This window comes from Rhinolophus sinicus, linkage group LG09, assembly GCF_036562045.2.
Source record: "Rhinolophus sinicus isolate RSC01 linkage group LG09, ASM3656204v1, whole genome shotgun sequence".
In the NCBI taxonomy this organism is placed as follows: Eukaryota; Metazoa; Chordata; class Mammalia; order Chiroptera; family Rhinolophidae; genus Rhinolophus; species Rhinolophus sinicus.
Window position 1 is genome coordinate 111,637,471 of NC_133758.1, and position 22,542 is coordinate 111,660,012.

The 22,542-nt window shown below is 37.1% G+C and overlaps 2 protein-coding genes across 6 annotated transcripts in view; one reads left to right on the forward strand and one right to left on the reverse strand.

Moving 5' to 3' along the window:
- LRRN3 (leucine rich repeat neuronal 3) overlaps positions 1-9,360 on the forward strand; it is a 36,254-nt gene extending 26,894 nt beyond the window's left edge. For both annotated transcript variants that reach the window (XM_074341009.1, XM_019726339.2), the window contains one exon: positions 6,337-9,360. In XM_074341009.1, the coding sequence (XP_074197110.1) occupies positions 6,711-8,837 (2,127 nt within the window). In that variant the 5' untranslated portion in view covers positions 6,337-6,710 and the 3' untranslated portion in view covers positions 8,838-9,360. The remainder of the gene's footprint in view (positions 1-6,336) is intronic.
- The window catches only part of IMMP2L (inner mitochondrial membrane peptidase subunit 2), a 538,968-nt gene that overhangs the window by 197,653 nt on the left and 318,773 nt on the right, over positions 1-22,542 (reverse strand). Inside the window, exon 5 of one of the 4 annotated variants that reach the window (XM_074341017.1) lies at positions 14,911-14,971. The exons of the other annotated variants lie outside the window; for them this stretch is intronic. Coding sequence (XP_074197118.1) covers positions 14,926-14,971 — 46 coding nt within the window. The 3' untranslated portion in view covers positions 14,911-14,925. Of the gene's footprint in view, positions 1-14,910; positions 14,972-22,542 lie in introns of those variants that run through there. 4 annotated transcript variants of the gene reach the window in all.

Consider the following 22,542-nt stretch of genomic DNA (forward strand, 5'->3'; position numbering starts at 1 on the left):
AAGCTTTAGCATTGAAAAATTCATCCGAGAGATGGCAGAGTTTTAAATCTTCCTACGCATATGTTTCCCCATAGACTGCAGTTGATTTTGTATGAGGCTCATAAAAGAGCACAGGGCATTCAGATTGCTTCTGATGGATGGAACTATGTGTTCCCTCCTGGGCTCATACTGGTGGTTACTGGGCCTCACACTCTGCTAATCACTCCTTCGTTACCTGAGAACTTGGCAAGTAGACGTTTCATCTCATTTGCTGCTGACTTTCCAGTGTCTACAACCGTGCCTGCCAAAAAGTAGGTATTCAACTCCACCTTTCATAAATGATGAAAAAACATGGAAGCTAAAAAATGAAGAGCTCTTTACCACAGAAAAAAGTAGCTTTTGCCCTAAGCTTCTACATATAATTATATCCAGAAACAATTTCTGTTTTTAGATTCAAGAAATCTCAAGTTACAACGAGTGTTCACAGATTTTAAAAATATCATAAGATACGAGAATTCTCAAAATCACTTTCTTTTAATGGCCTAAACTGCAAGTTTCATGCTTCTGGCCAGAGTATAATTATGCATATATTATACATATAAATTAAAACATAAAATATTTTAGGTCCTTGACTCTCCTTCAGGCAAAATCTACATGGGAGAGCCAATTAGAAAAATTAAAGATACTGTGAAAACAATTCAGAAAGCACGAATGGACATTTGTATTAAGAAACTTCCACATCTTAAAATACTTTATAAACTTAAAAATAAAAATAAAAAATGTTTCTGAATCAACCCATTTTGAAAAAAGCCTTAACTGCCAAATTATACTGTTGATGAAAAATAATTTTAATCTTTCAATCTTGTGAAATAAAGAGATTAGAAATGAAAGCACAGTGACTGATACATAGGCTCTCAGCAAATATTTATTGAAAGATTGGATGGAAGAATGAAAGAGCAGAGAGTGATAAGTCTAATAAGGACTGACTTTGAACTTGTATGAGTCATTCAATCAAATCATTTAAAAAGAGCCCATATATAATACATTTCATTGGGATGTCAGTTTTCATTTCTGGTGATATTTCATTAACATTATCTTCTGAACTTTAATAATATTCAATTATAATTAATTTTGCTTTAATAGCAGAAAGATTCTGTTGCCTTTAAAACTAAAAGAAGGTATAAAAATACCTTCTAAAATAGTTTTACATGAAACAACTAAAAAGAACAGCAGTTAATTATGAGTTGGTTCTCAGTGCCTAAGACTATGACCACGTGCATGAATATTCACCCTAACGAGGGATCGTTTAATGAAATTGTATCTACTGTTAGTAACATTTACTTGTGTATGGCTTGGTTATCACATTTTAAGGAAGAAAAGCAAGAAGTTTTACCTACATGTTATCTACTTTATCTCTACCCACCCACCCATCCATGCGTCCACCCACCCACACAGCCAAAATACAATGTTTATTGAAGGCTTGGTATGTTCCAACCCCTATGCTAGGCTCCAGACCACTGTCCCAAGAAACACTCCTAAAACCTTTAAAACCCAAGTTGAACTATTGATTTTTTGAAGTATAATTTTCCTACTCTTATTTTAAAAAGAAAAAAACTCCCAGCAAATTGATGGAATATGGGAAATTATATAAGTGTATCAATGATTATGCAATTCAAGTTTTCTAAGAGCTTGTTTTTGTTTTTTGTTTTGTTTTGTTTTGTGTGTTTGTTGTTTTTTGAAGAGTTATTTTTTTCAAAGTATTTTGAAAGGAAAACAGGAGAGCGAAATTTGGGGGCAGGGGCAGAGAGAATAAAAGTGACAGAGTTTACGGCATTAAAATTCTCTAAAAGTTAAAATACGATTAGCCATATATTTGACCCCCTTTACTCTCTTCCCCCTCACAAAATAAATAAAATAAAATGAGATTAAGCTGGTCAACTTATTTTTTAACAATATAATTATTTTTATATTTGAAAAAAATTTTATACAGATGTATATAAAAAACCAAATGAAAATCTGTCCTTCTAAAATCAATACCATCATTATAATTATTTAGCCCAAATCCCAAAATGGCCAAGAGCAAAAACCATTTTGCAGTGGTGCAGCTAAAATGTAGATCTAAAGAACAGCTGTGTTTTTAACTTGCTGCCTAGAAAGTGAACCATTTTCTGTTTTGCCAGTGGACAACGTTGCAGCACAACAATAATATTTCTATTTTTAACCATCAGACAGTAAGAAAAAAAACTCTGTAAAAATCTGGGGCATATATTTTTTTCTTGTTTCTGATTGTTCTTTATTGTCAGTTATTTAAGAAGGAAAAGTCATTTTAATCACTATTCCATACTCTGTCATCAAACACAAGTTATAAAAAGACACATTTGTGAGTCACCATTTAGCAAACATTTGTTTAATGACCTGTACCCTGGAGGTACTGGGCTAGCAACTCATCAACCAAGCAATGTACAAATATAATCAAATCAAAAGTGAGTTGAACACAGTCCCTAATTATAAAAATCTCATAATCTAGTCAGGGAACAACAATCTAATAACCACATGTCTTGGTAGTAAGGTAATAACCTAATGTCTAGTAATAATCTAATAATGTAACGTCTACTAATTTCATGTCCAGTAAGGGGAAAAAAGCCATGTAACTAAATGACTAGGACACTGATGAGGGGTGACCAAGAAAGAGTTCAGGGAAAACGTCCCATCACAGGGGCCTGGGGACTCAGGTCATGCCGAGGACCATGGGACTCAAGAGGTCCAGTTCCTGTGACAGTTTGCTCTTTACTTCAGCAGGTATCTCAGGCTCTCATTTCTGATGACTATGATCATGAAGAACTCTAACCCGACCTCCCTGCCTCAGAGTCTAAATTCACAAGCAAACTGTACATTCCTAATGTCTACGTCCGAGGACATTGCTTTAAACTGAGCAAAAGCACTGACCAGCGGATTCAGCTCTTGCCACTCACATCTCTTGCTACTGCAGTGTGTTGGCATTTTGGTTTTGTCCCTTCTGGGTTTGCTTAGTGTGAAGTGCACGCTAGTCACTACTAGTAGGCTGATCACATTTATTTTCTAAACTTGAAAAGCTGAAGACCAAGGAAATGCCAGCACCGCTCAGAAGTGAAATCACTACACCACCCCATTTTTGTTAAAAGTGTTTCGTCTCTTCTCTACATATGCATGCAATGTGGGTTCTAGAAAGAGCTGCAGTCCGAAAGACAAGATATGGATTTGAATCCCACCCCATCATTTATCAGCTGTGTGACTTCAGGCAGATGGGTCTCAAGATCCTTATCTCAAAAACAGGGACTAAAGTACCTTCCCACCCCTTCTCACTAAGTCATTATTAACATAAAATAAACAGTGAACAAGAAAGGGCTTTGAAACCCGTAAAGCGCTAAGATGTAAGATACTGTTACTGCCTTCCTAGCCTCAAACAATCCATGCCAAATCAGCCATTAGTGGAGGCATCGTAATCAGTTCCAAAGACACGAGAAAGAAATCAATATTACAATAAAGAAAGGCACAATTTCCATATCCTCTCTTGTGCTGACCATGCTGACAATTTCTTCCTACAGACCTGAAGGAATACCATTTGAATTTGTTCACTGCTATGAGAACGCTATTTTCAAAAGCTTCCAGAATAAATGTAGTTCAAATGTGGTAGTCTCTGGCATGTGGCTCTATCAGTGATGAAGTGAGGTCAGAAAACAGTATCTAATCAGATGTAGATATAAATGTAAGAAAACACAAGAATAATTTCAGAATACAAAGTGGTGTTATTAGGTTAACCACCACCCCCATCCCCACTACAAAGGAAAGTCTCACCATGAACATTTCTCACCCTCTACTAAACGTAGAGGAGGCTAGAAGCAACTCTATTAGCTGCTGGACAAAGTGGACCCAACTGCTTCCTGCACATGCTGGATTTCTCAGTTCTCCACTGAGGAACTTATGGGAACATGCAGAAATGTGATCTGTGCTTTGTATCAATGTTTTTTCTTCTTGTTGGGGCTAAAGAGGCAATAGACTTCTGGTTTAGTTTTATTCAGGTGTCACTCCTATGTGCGTGCACCCATGTCAGTTCTGACACAGAACTGGAACCATCTGTGTACTTGTGTCCCCCCTCCAGACTGAAAACTTACTGAAAAGGGCAGAGACCATGTCTAAGGCAGCTTTTTATCCTCCCGCTATTTACCCAATAACTGGGACATAGAAGGTGCTCATTAAATGTTGACTGAACAAATTAAGGAATAAACTACAGATACAATATTAGATCAACTTTTTTTTTAAGTCTAATGTTCCTTTATATTATATATTATACTCAAATTTAATCTTTAGATATTAGTAAATTAGACAACACACCTTCGGTGTAAGTAGATTTATGCAAGTTAAAACAGCTACATCTTGAAATTAGGAAATTAAACAGATTGAATTGCCCAAATGATATGTAGGAAAGATGAACATATACATTTATTAATTAACATAATCCATTTATTGCTTCCTTCAAAACATTCTTGAGGAGCTACTATATTGTAATTACCTTGCCCAGAAGCCAGGTGTGCAAAGTCAGGCAGGTATCAGGCTCTCAGGGAGGTGAGTGCCTGGTGAGGGAGGAGACCAGGTAAATATTCTGGCAGAGGTGTGTGCTGGAGCCATGGGACCACCATGGACTGCACTAACTACACCCGGGGTGACGTTGGGGTGGGGTGTGTGTACAGAAGGCTTCCCAGGGAGGTGATGCTTGAACCAGGGTTTGAAAAAATAGCAAGTTAACTTAAAGAAACTGGCATTCCAGGCAGAGACAAGAGGACGAGGGACCCAGGGCTCTTACCAGCAGAGGGAAGGTTGCGAGCAATAGGATGGCAGAAGATGAAGAGACACAGAGAGAAAGAGAAGAGGGACCCCAGATAGTGGGGGGCTCTGTGGGCTAAGGGTTATAAAGCATCTTCAGGGACGAAGGAGCTGTATTAGATTTCTTTCCTCAAGGGATTTAGAGTCTACTTTAAACAGATTAGGAGTAACAGCTGAAAAGTCCAGTTAAAAAACAACAATAGATAAGCAAACAGATGAAGTCATGAAAAAAGCAAAGCAGAGACACTTTTAACTCAAGATAATTAAGTCATCATCTGAGCTTCATGGTCTGGTTTTTAGGTAAAATCGCATCTCTTATAATAAAGGATAAGAGGAAAAGTAGGTGAGACTTTGAATTGTAAATGTTTTACAATTTTGAAAAACAAGGAATTTCTTTTTTACTAAAATAAGTTTCTATCTCTTCATAGACACCACATGTCCAGATATATTTCTCTCTGTCACTATCATTTTAGTCAGTCATAATGCCATCAGGACACCACTGCTGGGCAGAGGTGAAAGAAAGAGCAGGACTGACAGTCCGATTCTTCTGCAGACCATTAGCACTGGGGCACAAAGCCCCGGATGAATAGTCCAGCTGGGGCCGGCCGCCCCCCACCCTTGCAGGCAGAGCTCGCCAGCAGTCCAGCTGACAGAGCATATTACTAAACGTCGTCAGGTATCGTCAAATGCAGCACATATTAAAATTGCAACTTGGTTTTGGATTGCTTATTTTCATGTGATAAAAACATCAGTATTCATTTAAAACAAGGAATATCTAAGTGCCTGTGTTACTGCTGTAGTAAATTTACTTTTTCACTGCCAGTGACTAATAGAATGTAAGTTATTTTCAGGGAAAAATAAAACAGTCAAGCATTAATCTGAATTTCAGTTAAGAATGACAACATACAGGTACGTCTGTGGCAAGTTAGAATTAATCCCTTCCAAATGCGGCAAAATTCAAGTCACTTTATACAAAGGAGACTACAGAGAGAAGTGTGAACGAAAACGCTAAATACCACTACTTCTAGGTCATTTTGTAGTGGTCTCCTGGGAACCTGGGAAACTACGGGCTAACTCATTTGATGGTAACAAAATGGTATTATTTACTTATAACCTTTTAATTTTGCTTCTCTAAGAGGGAAAAAAGCCATCACCATTGAAATGTTTTCCTTTTTCCCCCTATAACTAATTGTCAAAGGGAATGACAAATATAATAAACAAAATTACAAGGTATAAAGTAAAAATTTGAAATAACAGGAAAATTCTAGAAGCATATTCATTATGTTTAATGTAATTTTAGCCTTCTAATGTTTCCATTTCTCAGCCCATCCAATAACTATCAAAGACAGTCTTGACAACCCTGAGGTCACAAATCATACTGAATTGACTGTAAACATTAAGAATATTATATATGAGATCATCGTAATTAGTTGATGGATATTAATTATGGTATTTTTTCCTTTGGACTAATTATTTTTCTCTTTCTTCCTTTTATAGTTTATTTCATTATAGTTAGCATCATGCTACTATTCCTGCAAGTACTGAACTAGCATGGGATGTGACTATTACACTCTGAAATAAATGAATTGCTCAATTTCCGATTACCATCTATACACACTCCGTCTTCAGAATGTGTATCAGTGTTCTGTAAAGGAGACAGTGACCTCCTTTTTTCCAACATGCATGACGTCTCTGGACAACGCAACTGGGGCACTGGCACTTATTTCCATGAAGAAAAACTTTGCGGTTCTATGGCATTCGTCATTTGACAAATGCAACCATTTTCCTCGTCAGTCAGCTCTTACTGAACTCCCTCACGGGGACTGTGGAATCCTGAAGGGCCCATTCAATTTCTGAAGAAGAAAGCTAAGATGAAGGACATGCCACTCCGGATTCATGTGCTACTTGGCCTAGTGATCACTGCACTCGTACAAGCTGTGGATAAAAGAGCGGATTGCCCACCATTATGTACGTGTGAAATTAGGCCTTGGTTTACACCCCGGTCCATTTATATGGAAGCACCTACAGTGGATTGTAATGATTTAGGTCTTTCACATTTCCCAGCCAGACTGCCTGCTGACACACAGATTCTGCTCCTACAGACGAACAATATTGCAAAAATTGAACACTCCATAGACTTACCAGTGAACCTCACTGGCCTGGACTTATCACAAAACAATTTATCTTCAGTCACCAATATTAATGTAAAACAGATGCCTCAGCTCCTTTCTGTGTACCTGGAGGAAAACAGACTCACTGAGCTGCCTGAAAAATGTCTGTCTGGACTGAGCAACTTACAAGAGCTCTACATTAATCACAACTTGCTTGCGGCCATTTCACCGGGAGCCTTCATTGGCCTACAGAATCTTCTTCGCCTCCATCTCAACTCAAATAGATTGCAGATGATCAACAGTAAGTGGTTTGATGCTCTTCCCAATCTGGAGATTCTGATGATTGGGGAAAATCCAATCATCAGAATCAAAGACATGAACTTTAAGCCGCTTATCAATCTCCGAAGCCTGGTTATCGCTGGTATAAACCTCACGGAAATACCCGATAATGCCTTGGTTGGACTGGACAACTTAGAAAGCATCTCTTTTTATGACAACCGGCTTATGAAAGTGCCCCACACTGCTCTTCAAAAAGTTGTAAACCTCAAATTTTTGGATCTCAATAAAAACCCCATTCACAGAATCCGGCGGGGTGACTTTAGCAACATGCTACACTTAAAAGAGTTGGGGATAAATAACATGCCTGAGCTGATCTCCATCGACAGTCTCGCCGTGGATAACTTGCCAGATTTAAGAAAAATCGAAGCAACCAACAACCCCCGGTTGTCTTACATCCACCCCAGTGCGTTTTTCAGGCTCCCCAAGCTCGAATCGCTCATGCTGCACAGCAACGCGCTCAGCGCCCTGTACCGCGGCACTGTCGCGGCCCTGCCCAGCCTCAGGGAGATCAGCATCCACAGCAACCCCATCCGCTGTGACTGCGTCATCCGCTGGATGAACATGAACCAGACCAACATTCGGTTTATGGAGCCAGAGTCGCTATTTTGTGTGGACCCGCCTGAATTCCAAGGGCAAAATGTGCGGCAGGTGCATTTCAGGGACATGATGGAAATCTGCCTCCCGCTGATAGCTCCTGAGAGCTTGCCTTCGGACGTGGATTTGGAAGCCGGGAGCTATGTCTCCTTGCACTGCAGAGCTACTGCAGAGCCACAGCCCGAAATCTACTGGATAACACCTTCTGGACAAAAACTCTTGCCTGACACTCTGACAGACAAGTTCTATGTCCACGCTGAAGGCACGCTAGACATACGTGGCATCACCCCAACCGAAGGGGGATTATATACTTGTATAGCAACTAACCTGGTGGGGGCTGACTTGAAGTCTGTCATGGTCAAAGTGGATGGTTCTTTTCTCCAGGATAACAATGGATCTTTGAATATTAAAATAAAAGACGTCCAGGCCAATTCCGTTCTGGTGTCTTGGAAAGCAAGTTCTAAGATTCTCAAATCCAGTGTGAAGTGGACAGCTTTTGTCAAAACAGGAAATTCCCACGCCGCCCAAAGTGCTCGAATCCCTTCGGATGTCAAGGTGTATAACCTTACTCATCTGAACCCGTCCACCGAGTATAACATTTGTATTGATATCCCCACCATCTATCAGAAGACCAGAAAACAATGTGTTAATGTCACCACGAAAGGTTTGGACGCTGATGGAAAAGACGATGGGAAGAGTAACACCACCACATTGATGGCGTGCCTTGGGGGCCTCCTGGGGATTAGCGGTGTGATATGTCTTCTCAGCTGTCTCCCTCAACACATGAGTGGTCATGGTGGACACAGATATGTGAGGAATTACTTACAGAAACCAAGCTTTGCATTCAGTGAACTCTACCCTCCTCTGATTGACCTCTGGGACGCAGGCAGAGAAAAGGGTTCCGCATTGGAAGTGAAAGCGACGGTTATCGGTGTGCCAACAAACACATCCTAAAAACAAACAACTAAACCTCCTTCAAAGAAAAGCTCATGACTGTAGTTGTGCTTGGGAAAAAAAAAAGGCGGAGAAATATTACTTTCTAGAAAGAAGTGTAAGCTTCACCAATGCTGCTCCTGACCAATGGATATATGTACAAGTTCGGCATTTTAATTAACTGGCTTCAAAGGGTACTGTGGCAACCAAATAAAATAATTCCATTTTCTAGAACTTTCATGTAAATTTTATGTCTGGACTACAGTTAAAGTGGACGAAAACATTTCTGTATTTTTTTTAAGTATATAAGAGTAGTTGAACTGAGCAATACCTCCTACTGTGTTGTATCACACATATTAGCCACGAGTTTTTGCAGTGACCAGATAAACTTGAATTGACACGTGGTATAACAATCGGACACATTCTGTAGAGTAGACACAGTGAGTATGTGGGCCTCTTTTATAAGGAAAAATACATTTTGGATTAAAACCAATTGCTTTTGCCTTGTTTTTGTTTCTAAATAAAGAATAATTTCTGGGAAATATCATCTGACCAGATATCATTTCAATGACAACATTTTTAAAAAGTGTTTTTCTATAATGAAATTTGGAATGTGAAGACACCTTTACTGGGTTCTGTGACATTTTTACTGAAGGGCAATCATGACATTGTATTTAACCCTTTAACTAGTGACAGAAACAAATCCTCTAGGAAATCATGTATTCACTTAAAGATTTTCTTTTCTTAACAACAAGCTCTTGGACTGGATTTAATTATTAGGTTCACATAATGTAAACCCAGTGTCTGAGGAACTGAAAGTCTTATTTTAATAATTAGTAGTAACTCAATTTTAAGATGCTTGCTTTGCAGGAAATGTTGCCAAACCTCGGCAGGACTTATGATCTAGGTGTAATTTTCAAATCTCCCTGTGATTCTAAAATACTTAATGAGCTCCCCTGCAATAACAAACAAATAACCTCATAACTTGCTGTGTTGCAAACATAGCAATGAAACAATATCTTCTACATGACTCTACAAGAAGCTGGTTTATATACCTGAATAGCAACGAACCTAGTTGATGCTGACTTGAATTCTGTTATGATCAAAGTGGATGGTCCTTTTCCCCAGGATAACAATAGAATTTAGAATTTTAGAAGACTAGGATTTTCCAAGACAAAAATTTTAGAATTTTACTTTACAGTAGAAGAATTTCATAGGTTCAATTTTATGAAATTTCCCCTTTTCTTTACTGCACCCCACTATAAAAATGGCAAGAGTCAGATAATTCCAGAGTTCAATAGAAATTTAAGAAGACAGTTTTGCTAATGAAAGGAAAAATGCAGACAAATTTAGAGTAAAAGAAAAAAATGTAAGTGCAGTTCTCTATGACTATAGTTCAGGAACCTAAAAAACTCAGCTTTAAAAAGTTGAGAATCATTGAATTGAAATGCCCAGAACATTCATAACAATGTAGAATCTTATATAGCAAATGTAAGGATGTTACCTGGAAAAAAACAGCCAAGATCTTTTAGGGTGTTAGTCATATTTACAAACAAAAACCCATTTGTGTATAAGGGACATATCCTAAAACAATAAAAAATCATCTAAGATAAAAAGCCACACTTTTTATAGTCAAATCGCTCACCTCTACAAAGCTACAAGGTTTCCATGTTAATTGGGGTTGTGCTTGTTCATAAGCAAGTGTTTCACTTTTTTGACAGTGGCTTGCTGCATAGTATCAGCACGTCACTGGCCTGTGTACGTTCCCAACACTGCAGTCATATCCAGGTATTTGTCAATGCTCGACATTTGCTTTTGTGATAGCAGTGACAGTTGCTAATTAAATCTTAGATGTTTCTGACAATGCAGAAGGTAATTGTGATGCACTCTTTAAAATGAAGGAAAAAACTGTGTTAATTTAACACAACCAAAATATGAGACTTGCTAATTCAATGTGTTTCCCAAACACAAGTTTTACAACCTGATGAATCACTATCATACACTGGCTGACATTAGAATTTATCAGCAAGACACGCTCATATATCAGGAGAGGTTTCAGCACCACGGACAGAGCTTTTTAGAGCCAAGCTATTTGTCAAAAATATAGAAGTTGAAATATGACCTATTAGGATGCAGGTATTGTATAGGTCAGCAAGAACTTTCTCGGGTATCTTTCATGTTTCTTTTAAACCTATCTGCATGAAGAACTATAACAAACATATAATATAGTTGAGAATCCATTTCAAGCTATATTTCCCTTAGAAAAAAATTGTAGCAAATAGCACTCTGAATAGACATAGTGAGTGCTGAAATGAAGTATTTTTTTACAGACAAATAAATACAAATGGTCAAAGCAAAATACGATCATACTTACTTCATTAAACTGTAATCTGAATTGCCACTAAATAAGAAAAGACAGTCACTTGAATAACAAGAATGGCAACTCATGTTTCCTGTGTTACCCTCTAAATCTTACATAAAGTCAACTAAGCGTAGGTTAAAGTACTCAAAGCATCTAACTGACAATTTGGTGATACCATATGGATGTCACCACAAACGTTACCTGAAACAAATAAAACTCTAATGTTTATAACTCTGTGAATGCCAAATGATCCCCTCATCTTGCATGGAAAAAACATTTTTTTTTTCACAAAAATATACATTTTTTTACATTACATATTTTTTAATTTATGGTGCAAAATAAAATTCAAATTTTCTGAAATTAGTATGTCCAGTTGAAATGCATAAAAACAATATGAAGTAAAATGTGTAATTGTCAGCAAAGCCAAACAATACTATGCTGCCAGTCACATGCAGATCATTTTGCATAGAAAAAAAGAAATATATTTATGGCACATACATCAGTCTTTTGATGCTGATTTTAGTTCTTAAATTTTTATTCTAATTAGATAAAAAGTGTTAAGTAAAACTAGATTGGTATTAGCTTTATATTATAATTCCTTAGCCTATACATTTAACTGCATTTTGTTTACATTCAGTAAATATTTACTGTATGGCTATTAGTCACTGCAGAAACAGAAGTGAACAGGACAAATTCCTCACCAGTAAGGGGCTCATATTCTACTGGATTACAGTCTGGTTATGTAACACTGCTTTCATAAATACGTTTTAACAATGTTACTTAGTAGAGTCTCAGCTTCAATCCATAATTTCAAAGAATGGTAATACTCAGAAAATCACAGATTTTAATCTTGGTCTAAAATGTTTTACTTATCACAACATGCTGATATAGGATTTAATTCAAATTTGTTATTGAAATGTATTATTTATTGTACACGACATATGTAGAAACTAGCCTAATACCACCGTTAGACACTAAATTAAGAAGCATGTCTACTTACCATAAACTTTTTCTAGGCATAAAAACATGGATAACTATGTTTCCCCTAGTTTAAACACAGAAAGATTGATCACCCAAGAAATATAAGATGTTAAATTCAAGAAGATAATCTGGCATTGACAAAATGTTTATATATTTTATGAGGAGAACCAACTTACACTATCAACTCCCGTGAGATCTTCCAACAATTATGAAGGAAAACCTTACAATTCCATAGATTAGCCTTTTACACAAAAAACCAGAAATGATAGGTCAGTAACCAATGAAGCAAACAAAAAACAACTAATGGTTTAAAAATATATATTAATATTTGCCAAAGAAAGGGAAAATTCCAATAAAACGTCTACCCACTTATCACAAATATCAGAAAAAAATATTCTCCTTGTATATGTCCCCATGAAATGGCAGGTTGGGCTTCATCCCAATGTTGACATTCTACAAGATGGGGAATAGTGACTAGTGATTATATTGTGACTACATTTTTTTTTTATCCAATCTCCTTCATTTTCTTTCTCTTTTTTCTTTAACTTCCAAAACAAATGAGAACAAATAAGTAGAAGTGTTTTTGTTTGTTTGTTTGTTTTTATTGGGGAATATTTGGGGACAGTATGTTTCTCCAGGGCCCATTAGCTTCAAGTCACTGTCCTTCAATCTATTTGTGGAGGGCGTAGCTCACCTCCAAGTCCAGTTGCCGTTTTCAATCTTAGTTGCAGGGGACACAGCCCACCATCCCATGAGGGAATTGAACCGGCAACGTTGTTGTTAAGAGCTCGCACTGTAACCAACTGAGCCATCCGGCCGCCCTAAGTAGAAGTGTTTTTGAAGAAAATGGTTGTTATAGATTTGTGTACTATCCTGAACATCCCAAATGGTCATTTGGGGTCAAATCTAAACAGAAAGACTGCAGTGATCTTGTGCAGCAGATGATAATATTTTCACCCGTAGTTCTACAGCCCCCAGCTCTGTTATACACGTTGGCCGTGGCTAATGCATTGCTTATGAGGTCGATGCTTGGCAGCATGGCAGTATTGTACTGGAAAGAAAAAGCCACGCCTAGAATGAAATGCTACAATCAGTGACGGAGTTCTGGAAAAACAAAGAAACTGACTCTAGTGTAAACATAATTGTGGCTGCTTTTGTGTATTAATTTGAAAAGTGAAGAATTTGTCTATTGTTAAAGGTGACCACCAACTTTTATACCCCTGAAGCAAGGTAAAAATAAAAACACTATTTGTATACAGGAATAAAATGAGCAAATCAGAATTAATTCTGATAGTCATAATCCACACATGCAATCCTTAGGAAAGATATTAAAAGGTAAATGTTAAGGAAGGATATTCTAGTGAAATGTAGATTATTTCCAAAATCTGGCCTAAATATTTCATTAATGAGATAACAAACGTACTTTTGAATTGGCTAGTAAACACCCAATATTCTCAGGTGAGAAGACAGTATATGAAGTACAACACAAATCCTTTCTATTCCTACTGAAAACAGACAAACCCACAGAGATTTGAATTTACTTATTCTAGTCCACTATACTTACACATCAGAGGGCTCTTTGCTTATCTTTGAAATAAGCCATATAGTCAATAAGAGGTTAGGTTCATCGCAGATACATCAATACAACTTTCTCTTAAAAGCAAACTGAGGTATTCAAATAAGTATTAAATTCAGAGCAAATATCATATATGATTTCAAAATCATTGTAGAGTGGCCCAGAGTAACAAAACATAGCAAAAAAGAATTGTGGTTGACCTTGGCAAGACTTTCACAAGAATAAACTATAACGGTATTTGAAGACCTCACAGTACTTTGTGTGTTTATATTTACCTTTTCTAACCCTAATATATCATCAAGAAACTAACAGCATTATGTGACCATTGTAAGGAAAAATGCAGCTTCTCATTAAAATATATGGTGCGGTGTCTGAAGTTATTGATTCAAAATCCAATTGCGATATCCATTTATAATGTTTACCAGCCACTGCAACAAATAATGGAGTAGGGTTGAAAAATAAATCGACCCTCTTAATCCCAGCATGGAGAGAATCACAGTGTAATAAAATAACCTTCCTGTCGATTGTCGTACCAGATTCAAGGCTGGTGAAGACACAAATAGTTCTCAAAACATTAGCGATGCCATTATTGAAACAATATGGTCAAACACACCAAAAGAATGCTTCAAAATGAATACTATGAAAGAAGAGTTCTTCAAAAGAATACCACATAAAATTGAATCTCATTATCAGAACTCAGATTAAAGTCAGATACTTCTGGTAAACATCCCTTTAATACTGGTTTCAGAGAGGAGTCACATATTCAATAAAGAACATGAAATAATGTCTCAAAAATAACTAAGGTTTCTGGGATTCCCATCCCTGTTTCCTAGAAAGTTCATCAATAAAACATTATAATGTATATTTTCATATTCAATCATTTATTTTATCAGTTTCACAACACATTAACATACAAAACATATAAACTTATATAATTATATGATTCTTACTACACAATGCAAACCCATGAGTATAAAAATAAAAATCCTTCAAACCGTAGATATGATACAGAAAAGATATGCAAATAGAAGAAAACATTCCTTCCTTTCTACTAACAAAATCTTTCTCTATACAAATACATAGGAATTAATAGAGTGCATAGAAGAAAGGAACTACATCAGAAACAACTGTGTGAGGGGAAGGGGAGTCTGGTTAGCCATCTAATGAATTATGTGTGTTTCAGGCCAGGCTCAGTCCTGAAGTGACAGTATGAGGCTCGAGATATTTTCCTGGCACCTAAAATGCATACAATTAATAAATATGTTATTAACATATTACTATATTTGAGTAAATTTACATTCATATATGCTTGAGTAGCAAGATAAAAAATAGGAAGGAAGGAAGGAAATATTTACTTAAACGCTGAACGTGTGCCAGACTAACCATTTGTCACAGTCTTAAGAAATCCACTCCACATCTAAAGTTAAGGGGTGTGGGAAAAACAAACATCTACCACGTTACTATGTGTCTGGCATACTGATGGATGTTGTGTCTCTACCCCATTCTCTCTGTCTCTGTCTCTGTCTCTGTCTCTCTCTCTCTCTCTCTCTCTGTCTCTCTCTCTCTCTCTCTCTCTCTCTCTCTCTCTCTCTCTCTCTCTCTCTCCCCTCTCCCCCTGCCCCCACTTCCCCTCCCCATCTCTCTAATAGAGTTTAACTTTGTGGATGACTCATCGTCTATTACAAACCTTGGGTTCTGAGTAGTTCTAATGTATGAATTGGAATTTGACAATTGGCTCTGAGGAGTTCTATAAATGAAAGTGTTTTAGAACAAAATTATTTAATATAACTTAGATGACATGGATTGTCTGTTAATAAATGGGGCAGCGAAAATTATTACATAAGAACTTGACACCTTCAAACCTATCCATGGCATTAAAACCTACAGACGCCCATCTAGGAAGCTGATCAGCTATACTTCCCAACAGAAGAAACAAGGGGGTCCATTAAAACAAAAACAAATATTTCAATAGGTGAATGAACTTCTATGGAATTAAACTGGCAGGCAAAAGTAATTGCATGTGTCAAGAAGTTCCTCAGTATTCAATGAGCACTAATTGTTGCTTGCAAATATTTGAAAGTCACTATGCTAATCCACGTTCCCATTCCAAAGGAGATGCCACCCCCTTGAGGTTTTGTTTGTTTGTTTGTTTTTAATGAATTGTCTGGATGGTAAAATTCCATCCAAGGAATGAGATTTGGAAAATAATAGTAGCAGAGTCTATGCACAGAGAAGGAATGGCCCGTGTTTTCATTCACACATGAATTTTATTCACGTACTCTTCATTTATTGAGGATCTACTATGTGCCAGACATGATATTACGCTACTAGAGAGTCAACATTGACAATAAAAAACAAATTCCCTGACATCATAAAACCTAGAGTCTACAGGTAGATACCAACAAATTAATCTGGCAACTGCAACATAGGTTAATAAAAATATGACAGGCCTGGGGATAGAGTACATATATTTGGGAGGTGCAGGTTATTGTAAAGGGGCCCAGAAAGGGTGATAACCACTAAGAATATCTTTATACAATCTCCCAATTAGAGAACAGAGAAATGCTGGGGGCAGGTTAGAGACAGTTTGAAGATGACAATAAACTGAGGAATTTGAATAGCATCAGAGTGCTGAGTAAATGGGACAAAGGTCTAAAGAGGGAAAAAGCCAGGGCTGGCTTCAGAAAGAAAAATGGAGAGACAGGTTAAAAAAAAAAAAAAGAAAAAACATCAGACTTTATTTGTTGCTAACCATGCTGGGAAATGACTAGGCTAGATTTAAGCCACCAAGACTGATCTATGAGGCTACAAATACCAGTTTCCCATATTTCAATCCTGTCTCCCTGTGTTGTCAAGTTCTGATCTCCCATCCAGTCCCCAGCCCTCCGTAGCCATGATACGAGAAGCTGGGAATAAGGGAAAAAAGCCAATAGACACAGTCACACTCTATGCTACTCCCTCAGGCCTCCCTAATCCGCACCGACATACCCTCCGTGCCACACGCAGACCCTCACAAACAGACTCAGGCACGCCCTCATGTTCAAGCCCAGCACAGTGCATTATTTGCCTGATTTCAGATATTTTACAAATACGTCTCCCACGAAATGAACAGAGGTTCCAAATGTTACTCCAGCTCCCCACTGTCTCCTCAAAGGGAGAAGAAAAAAAGAGAGACAGTGACAGAAAGAAAGAAGGAGGAGGGAGGAAGGGAGGGAGGGAGGGAGGGAGGAGGGAGGGAGGAGGGAGGGAGGGAGGGAGGGAGGAGGAGGAGGAGGAGGAGGGAGGAGGGAGGAGGAGGAGGAGGAGGAGGGAGGAGGAGGAGGAGAGGAGAGGAAAAAAAGAAAAAAGGAAAGAAAAGAAAGAGGCCCTAGGTATTCTGGGCAGTTTTGTATCTAAAAACCAAATGTAATGTAAAATTAGGGTCTATGTTTTTGAATTTAAGACAGGTCTAGTTCTATTCCCACCGTTAATTGTATTTCTCTTCCAGAAATTTCATATTTATGTTATATAGACTTTAATAAGTATATAACTATAAAAAGGGATATGAAAAAACAGAAAAAAGTTGTGTCTCATTTCTTTGAAATATGTTTTCTACAATATCAAACACAGTTCTTACTGGATCTTATAGATATCACTAGCCTCAAATAGAAAAATAAAAAAGAAATCACCCTCTATTATGTTTTTCTAGTTGAGACTTTGAACTCAGAATAACTTAAAACAGGAAAGAGTATTTGTAGAAGTACTGAGCCACGTGAATCAGAACTCATTCTAGATTTTTCTCTAGTTTCTTACCACCATGCTCTCTTAAGAACAAGATTTATTAAGATTGTCTAATATAAGTCTTATATAGGTTTTAGAGTAAAGAAGTGCATTATGTCACAATAATATAAAGTTCAATTTTGGAGATGTACTTCAAAATTAATAGAAGAGGTAAGCATTAATACACATAGTAAACATAACAGATACAACAATAAATGTAATAGCATTAGCATAAAAATTTGGAGATACTTTTAAATTTTTTGAATTTTCTCAAAAGTGTTTTGGGAACTGTGTTTCTAAGACTATTAAATTAGCTATTTTTCAATTCTTCAATATCTTCTGTTTGAAAACTCTGTTGGAGATTTTCACCTGAAACCAAAGCGGAAATTCCAAACAGAAAATGAATTGCGTAAAGCCACATCCATCTTCCCAGGATATTAAAAATGCTGGTGTCTGAGTCTGCCCAGAAAGGCTTCTACTGTAACCTGATGCCAGCTCCTAATTTATGGAGAGGACTCCAAGTCACCATGGCAGGTGTATCTGTTTCATTTCTCTCTGGTGTTCTGGGGGTGCCAAGAAAACGTATACAAGACTTGTACACATTTTTTGTTATGGGTATATATTGAGTATTGCAATTTCAATACAGTTTTTTCCTCTCTTAAAATGTGTATACATTTTTGTCACCCTCTACAGACAACAGAGAATGGTCTTTAGACTAAATGATTAATAAGCATAACAACAGAGTGAATTGTATTTTATTAATAAGAGTAACTGTGCCTTAGCAGTAGGCTGTAGTACTCAGGCCACCTGATTTTCAGTGTGAATACTCAGAACACCAGGTAAGAAGCCCTGTGTGGCTCAGCACAAACTGTCATCTCATCCTTGAGAAACCAAGTCAAGTTTTAGCTTCACTGAAGCTGGAATATATAAAATACTAGAAAGACTGTGACATCAGTAGCCCTAGATTTTGGAACTAGAGCTAAAATCTTAAACTTATGAGGATGTTATAAAACTCTACGGGATTATATATCTGTAAAGTACTTTTTAAGATATAAGACATTTTCAGATACATCATGTCTGGCATTTGAGTATATTATCCGTATCTACTCTGTGACGGCAGAAAACTTATGCTAACACACCTGGATGAATTATTGCAAACCCAGTGATTATTTCCACTGCTCCAAAGTGAGCGCTGTCAAACATCTGTGGCTGCCTTTCAGAAAGGCAATGGGCTTCTCAGTAAAGATGTTTTCTGTACTAGGAAAAGCCAACCCTGCGATCTTCAAATAATCTGGCTTCAGAAAGAAATTTATTCTATCAAACCTCTCCTAAAGTTCTCCCTGACTTGAAATCCTAAATTAAGAATTATGATGGCACATTATTGTCTCAGAACATATTGTTTTAAAATATAATTATTTATTTGACCATAATATATTTTATTACAAAAATAACATATTATACAAAGTCAAGAAAAGGCACAATAGAGTCTCTCATCCTCCATGTCCCCCATATACATTCTTACAAAAACCTGCCATTCTGTTTTCCCAAGCTTATATTACCTCTGATTCTACTACCTAACTTTTAATCTAGACTAGAGCTGCCCAAACTTTAGAGGTGGCATCAAAGACCTCCAATCTCAGAATAAAGGATGTCTTCAGTCATCTTCTTGCCCAGCTCCAGAATCTCCCAATGACATGATTGACAGATGCTGCCATCCTCTACTAGGTCAGTCCCTTATATATCACCCTATTGCATTTTTGAAAAGTTCTAAGACTAAAAGCATTTTTCCCTCATGTTAAAATGAGAATCTGCTTCTTTCCAGTCCACACAAGTGTTATTTTAGGGAGTGAAATAATAAATGTAATGTATATACATTTATGCAGGGCAGCCCTGCAGGTCGATAATGCTATCATGTCCCCATGTTGTCTTTCCCCCACGCTAAAGAAATCCATGTCCATAAAGCAAATCAGGTCACTCTTCTCCAGAAAAGATCCAACTCATTAAAGTCTCTCTTAAAGTGTAGTACCAGAAACAGAATGCAACCCTCCAGGTGTGCTAAGCTCGAATCTCTTTCTTTGGTTGGGAGCAATGCTAAGTAAATTCCTGCACTACTTTCCCTGAAAGCAGAGCCAGCTCTAGGCAGACAAGGGTCATCGTACCTGATGCCAAGTCCTGTGGTGCAACAGTGGTGGTAGCACCATCAGCAGCATTTAGTCACTGCTCTTCCCCAGCATATGTATCAACTCATCCAACCCCTACGAGGAAGAGTCAATCGGTCGCCATACTTTATAGCACAGGTGAGAAAAGTGAGGTTTAGAAAGTATGTTACCAAGGCTTCGCTACTGTGTTTCCCCGAAAATAAGACCTAGCCGGACCATCAGCTCTAATGCATCTTTTGGAGCCAAAATTAATATAAGACCCGATATTATATTGTATTGTATTATATTATATTATATTATATTATATTATATTATATTATATTATATTTGACCCGGTCTTACGTTATATTATTATTATATTATATTATACTATATTATATTATATTAAATTATATATATTATATAAGACCTGGTCTTATATTATAGTAAAATAAGACCAGATCTTATATTAATTTTTGCTCCAAAAGATGCATTAGAGCTGATGGTCCAGCTAGGTCTTATTTTTGGGAAAACACAGTAGTAAGTTTTTATGGGCAGTGGTGAGAGGGTATTTTGGTCTCCACGTAAAAGCAAATGGAAAGCTTGCTAACACCTACTGTGAACCTTAGAATTTCTCATATGACCTCTTAGAGAAATGCCATTTGGCAGGTAGTAGGGGTGGTTCTTATGAACATCAGTAATTATACGAGCAGACAGTTAAGGATCTTTATAGTTAGAAATCCGAGTTCACTGATAGCACACCTTCAGAAGTAAAGCCTGATACAAACTAAGAACTGGAAACTAGAAGTAGAGCAATTTCACCTCACTGTTGCCATGGCCATTAGAGAAATTGATACAGCTTTTTGATATGAGTTTTTCAGTCACAACCAGAAAGACAATCCCAGCTACTCAAAAAGCAAACTAACGAAGAGGGTCCCTTTTACCCTGGTTGTTTAATTGCTTAACTTAGTAAGAGCAGTCAAGCCCCATCATGAGTTCATAGGATGCCAGAAGGGAGAGTACGTAAGATTAGAATAACTATTGCTTGCTTTTGTTTGCTTTTGTTGAGCTACTCGGCTTCTAAACTTGTTTTTAATTGTGGTCCACATTAAAATAAATATAATACAGTGCAACACACATGCAAAAAATTTAAGTTTCACACACACACAAAATCAGTCTTACACTGTGCAATGTAAATTGATATCTTCTATTCTATTCTAGTTCTGTTTTGAAAACCGTTGGACGATCTGTTAACGGATTTCATTAACCACAAATGAGTCATGACCTGCAGTGTGAAAAAACATTGAACACCTACAAACACAGCCACGCTCAGAAATAAACCGCAAGTCAAGCAATGACTGTGGAACTACCATTTACTCTTCTTTTCTGGAGTTATCAACTCAAAGGTTAGTATTGTTTCTCTTCACTCCAGGACAAGAAGGGAAAGCAAAAGCAGCAGTTACTGAAAAGGAGCTAAGTGCAGGGGTAGAGAAGGTGAGTGTGCTCCATGTCCACCAAGGCTTAAAAGAGCTGAATGACTTGCCCAAAAGGAAGGGTTAGTATTAAAACCCAAATATATGACTCCAATGTTTAATTTTTCCATAGGTTAGAGAATGGTCCACAGCAATATAGTTAATATCTCTAAAATGCATCTGTATAAGGATACTGTAAAAACCTCTCAAAGGGTAGAAAAACATCTTAAATTATTAAATCAGGAGATTTTCAGGTAAACTCCTTACAGATTTCTAAGCAAGAATGTCCTCTTGTAGATTCAATGGCTGAGATAGGAATGATTTCTAGAGTTTCATTCAAAAAAAGGAACAGTGTATTAGTTTCCGAGGGCTGACAAAACAAAGTACCACATAGCCTTCCTCCCTACGTCCCTGTGTCTCTATGCCCACCTCTCCCTCTCCTTCCTCTTATAAAGCCACCGGGCATGGGACTACTTCCAATATGGCCTTATCTTCATTTGATTACACTTGTAAAGACCGTATTTCAAAATAAGGTCACACTCACAGGTGCTGGGGTTAGAACTTGACTATGTCCTTCCTGGGGACACAATTCAACTTCTACAAGCAGACAGAAATGCATAAATCTTGGACGTCCACTATACAGTTCTCGTCAAGCTGAAATGTTTCAAAGATACAAAGGCTCAGTTCACCTTTTTGTGCCAACAGAGTATGTGAGTGCTAAGTTCTTCCATCTCGGTTCATTGATAGCATTTACGATGGTATAATAAAAATGCAAACAAAAATAAAGCAAAATTAATTTTCAAAAAGGATTCATTCTATATTCAATTTATACTAATTATCATGCTGGAAGAGCCATTCAGATGTTACTTATAAAAAGTTTTCTTCTGTGTGAAGCAAAGAATTTTTTAATCAGTGTTTATTTAGTTGCTGAAGATTCATTTCACCATTTCCTAATCGTGACAAAATAAAAAAAAAAGATGTTAAGCCAGAATTACAATTTTCCATCATGCAAAACAAAACTTATAGAAAAGACTGGCATATTGCTTTATATACTTAGGAAGATCAATTTCTCTATTTCACACTTTCAGACCACATTTCCCAAAGTAAGAAAAGGCAAATGTAATCAAGCTTGATAAGCCAAGAAGCCAAGCAAATGATAGGAAAACATAATTTGATCTGAGGGAGAAAGATATTAAATTACCACCTCAGTGCTCTGAATGATACAAGCACAGAGTCAAAAGCAGCTCAGTTTCTTAAAACCAAGTGGTATTTCAATAGTTTTACCAAAGAAGAACAGAAATCAGTGTTGAATTTTTGTGCGGCCTTTAATATGAATGAGCTAAGAAATTATATTTTAAAAATCTCACTGTGAAATACAGTTGGACAACAGATGGATTCACTACACCTTTGTATAAATGTACTTTACAATACAAAGAGG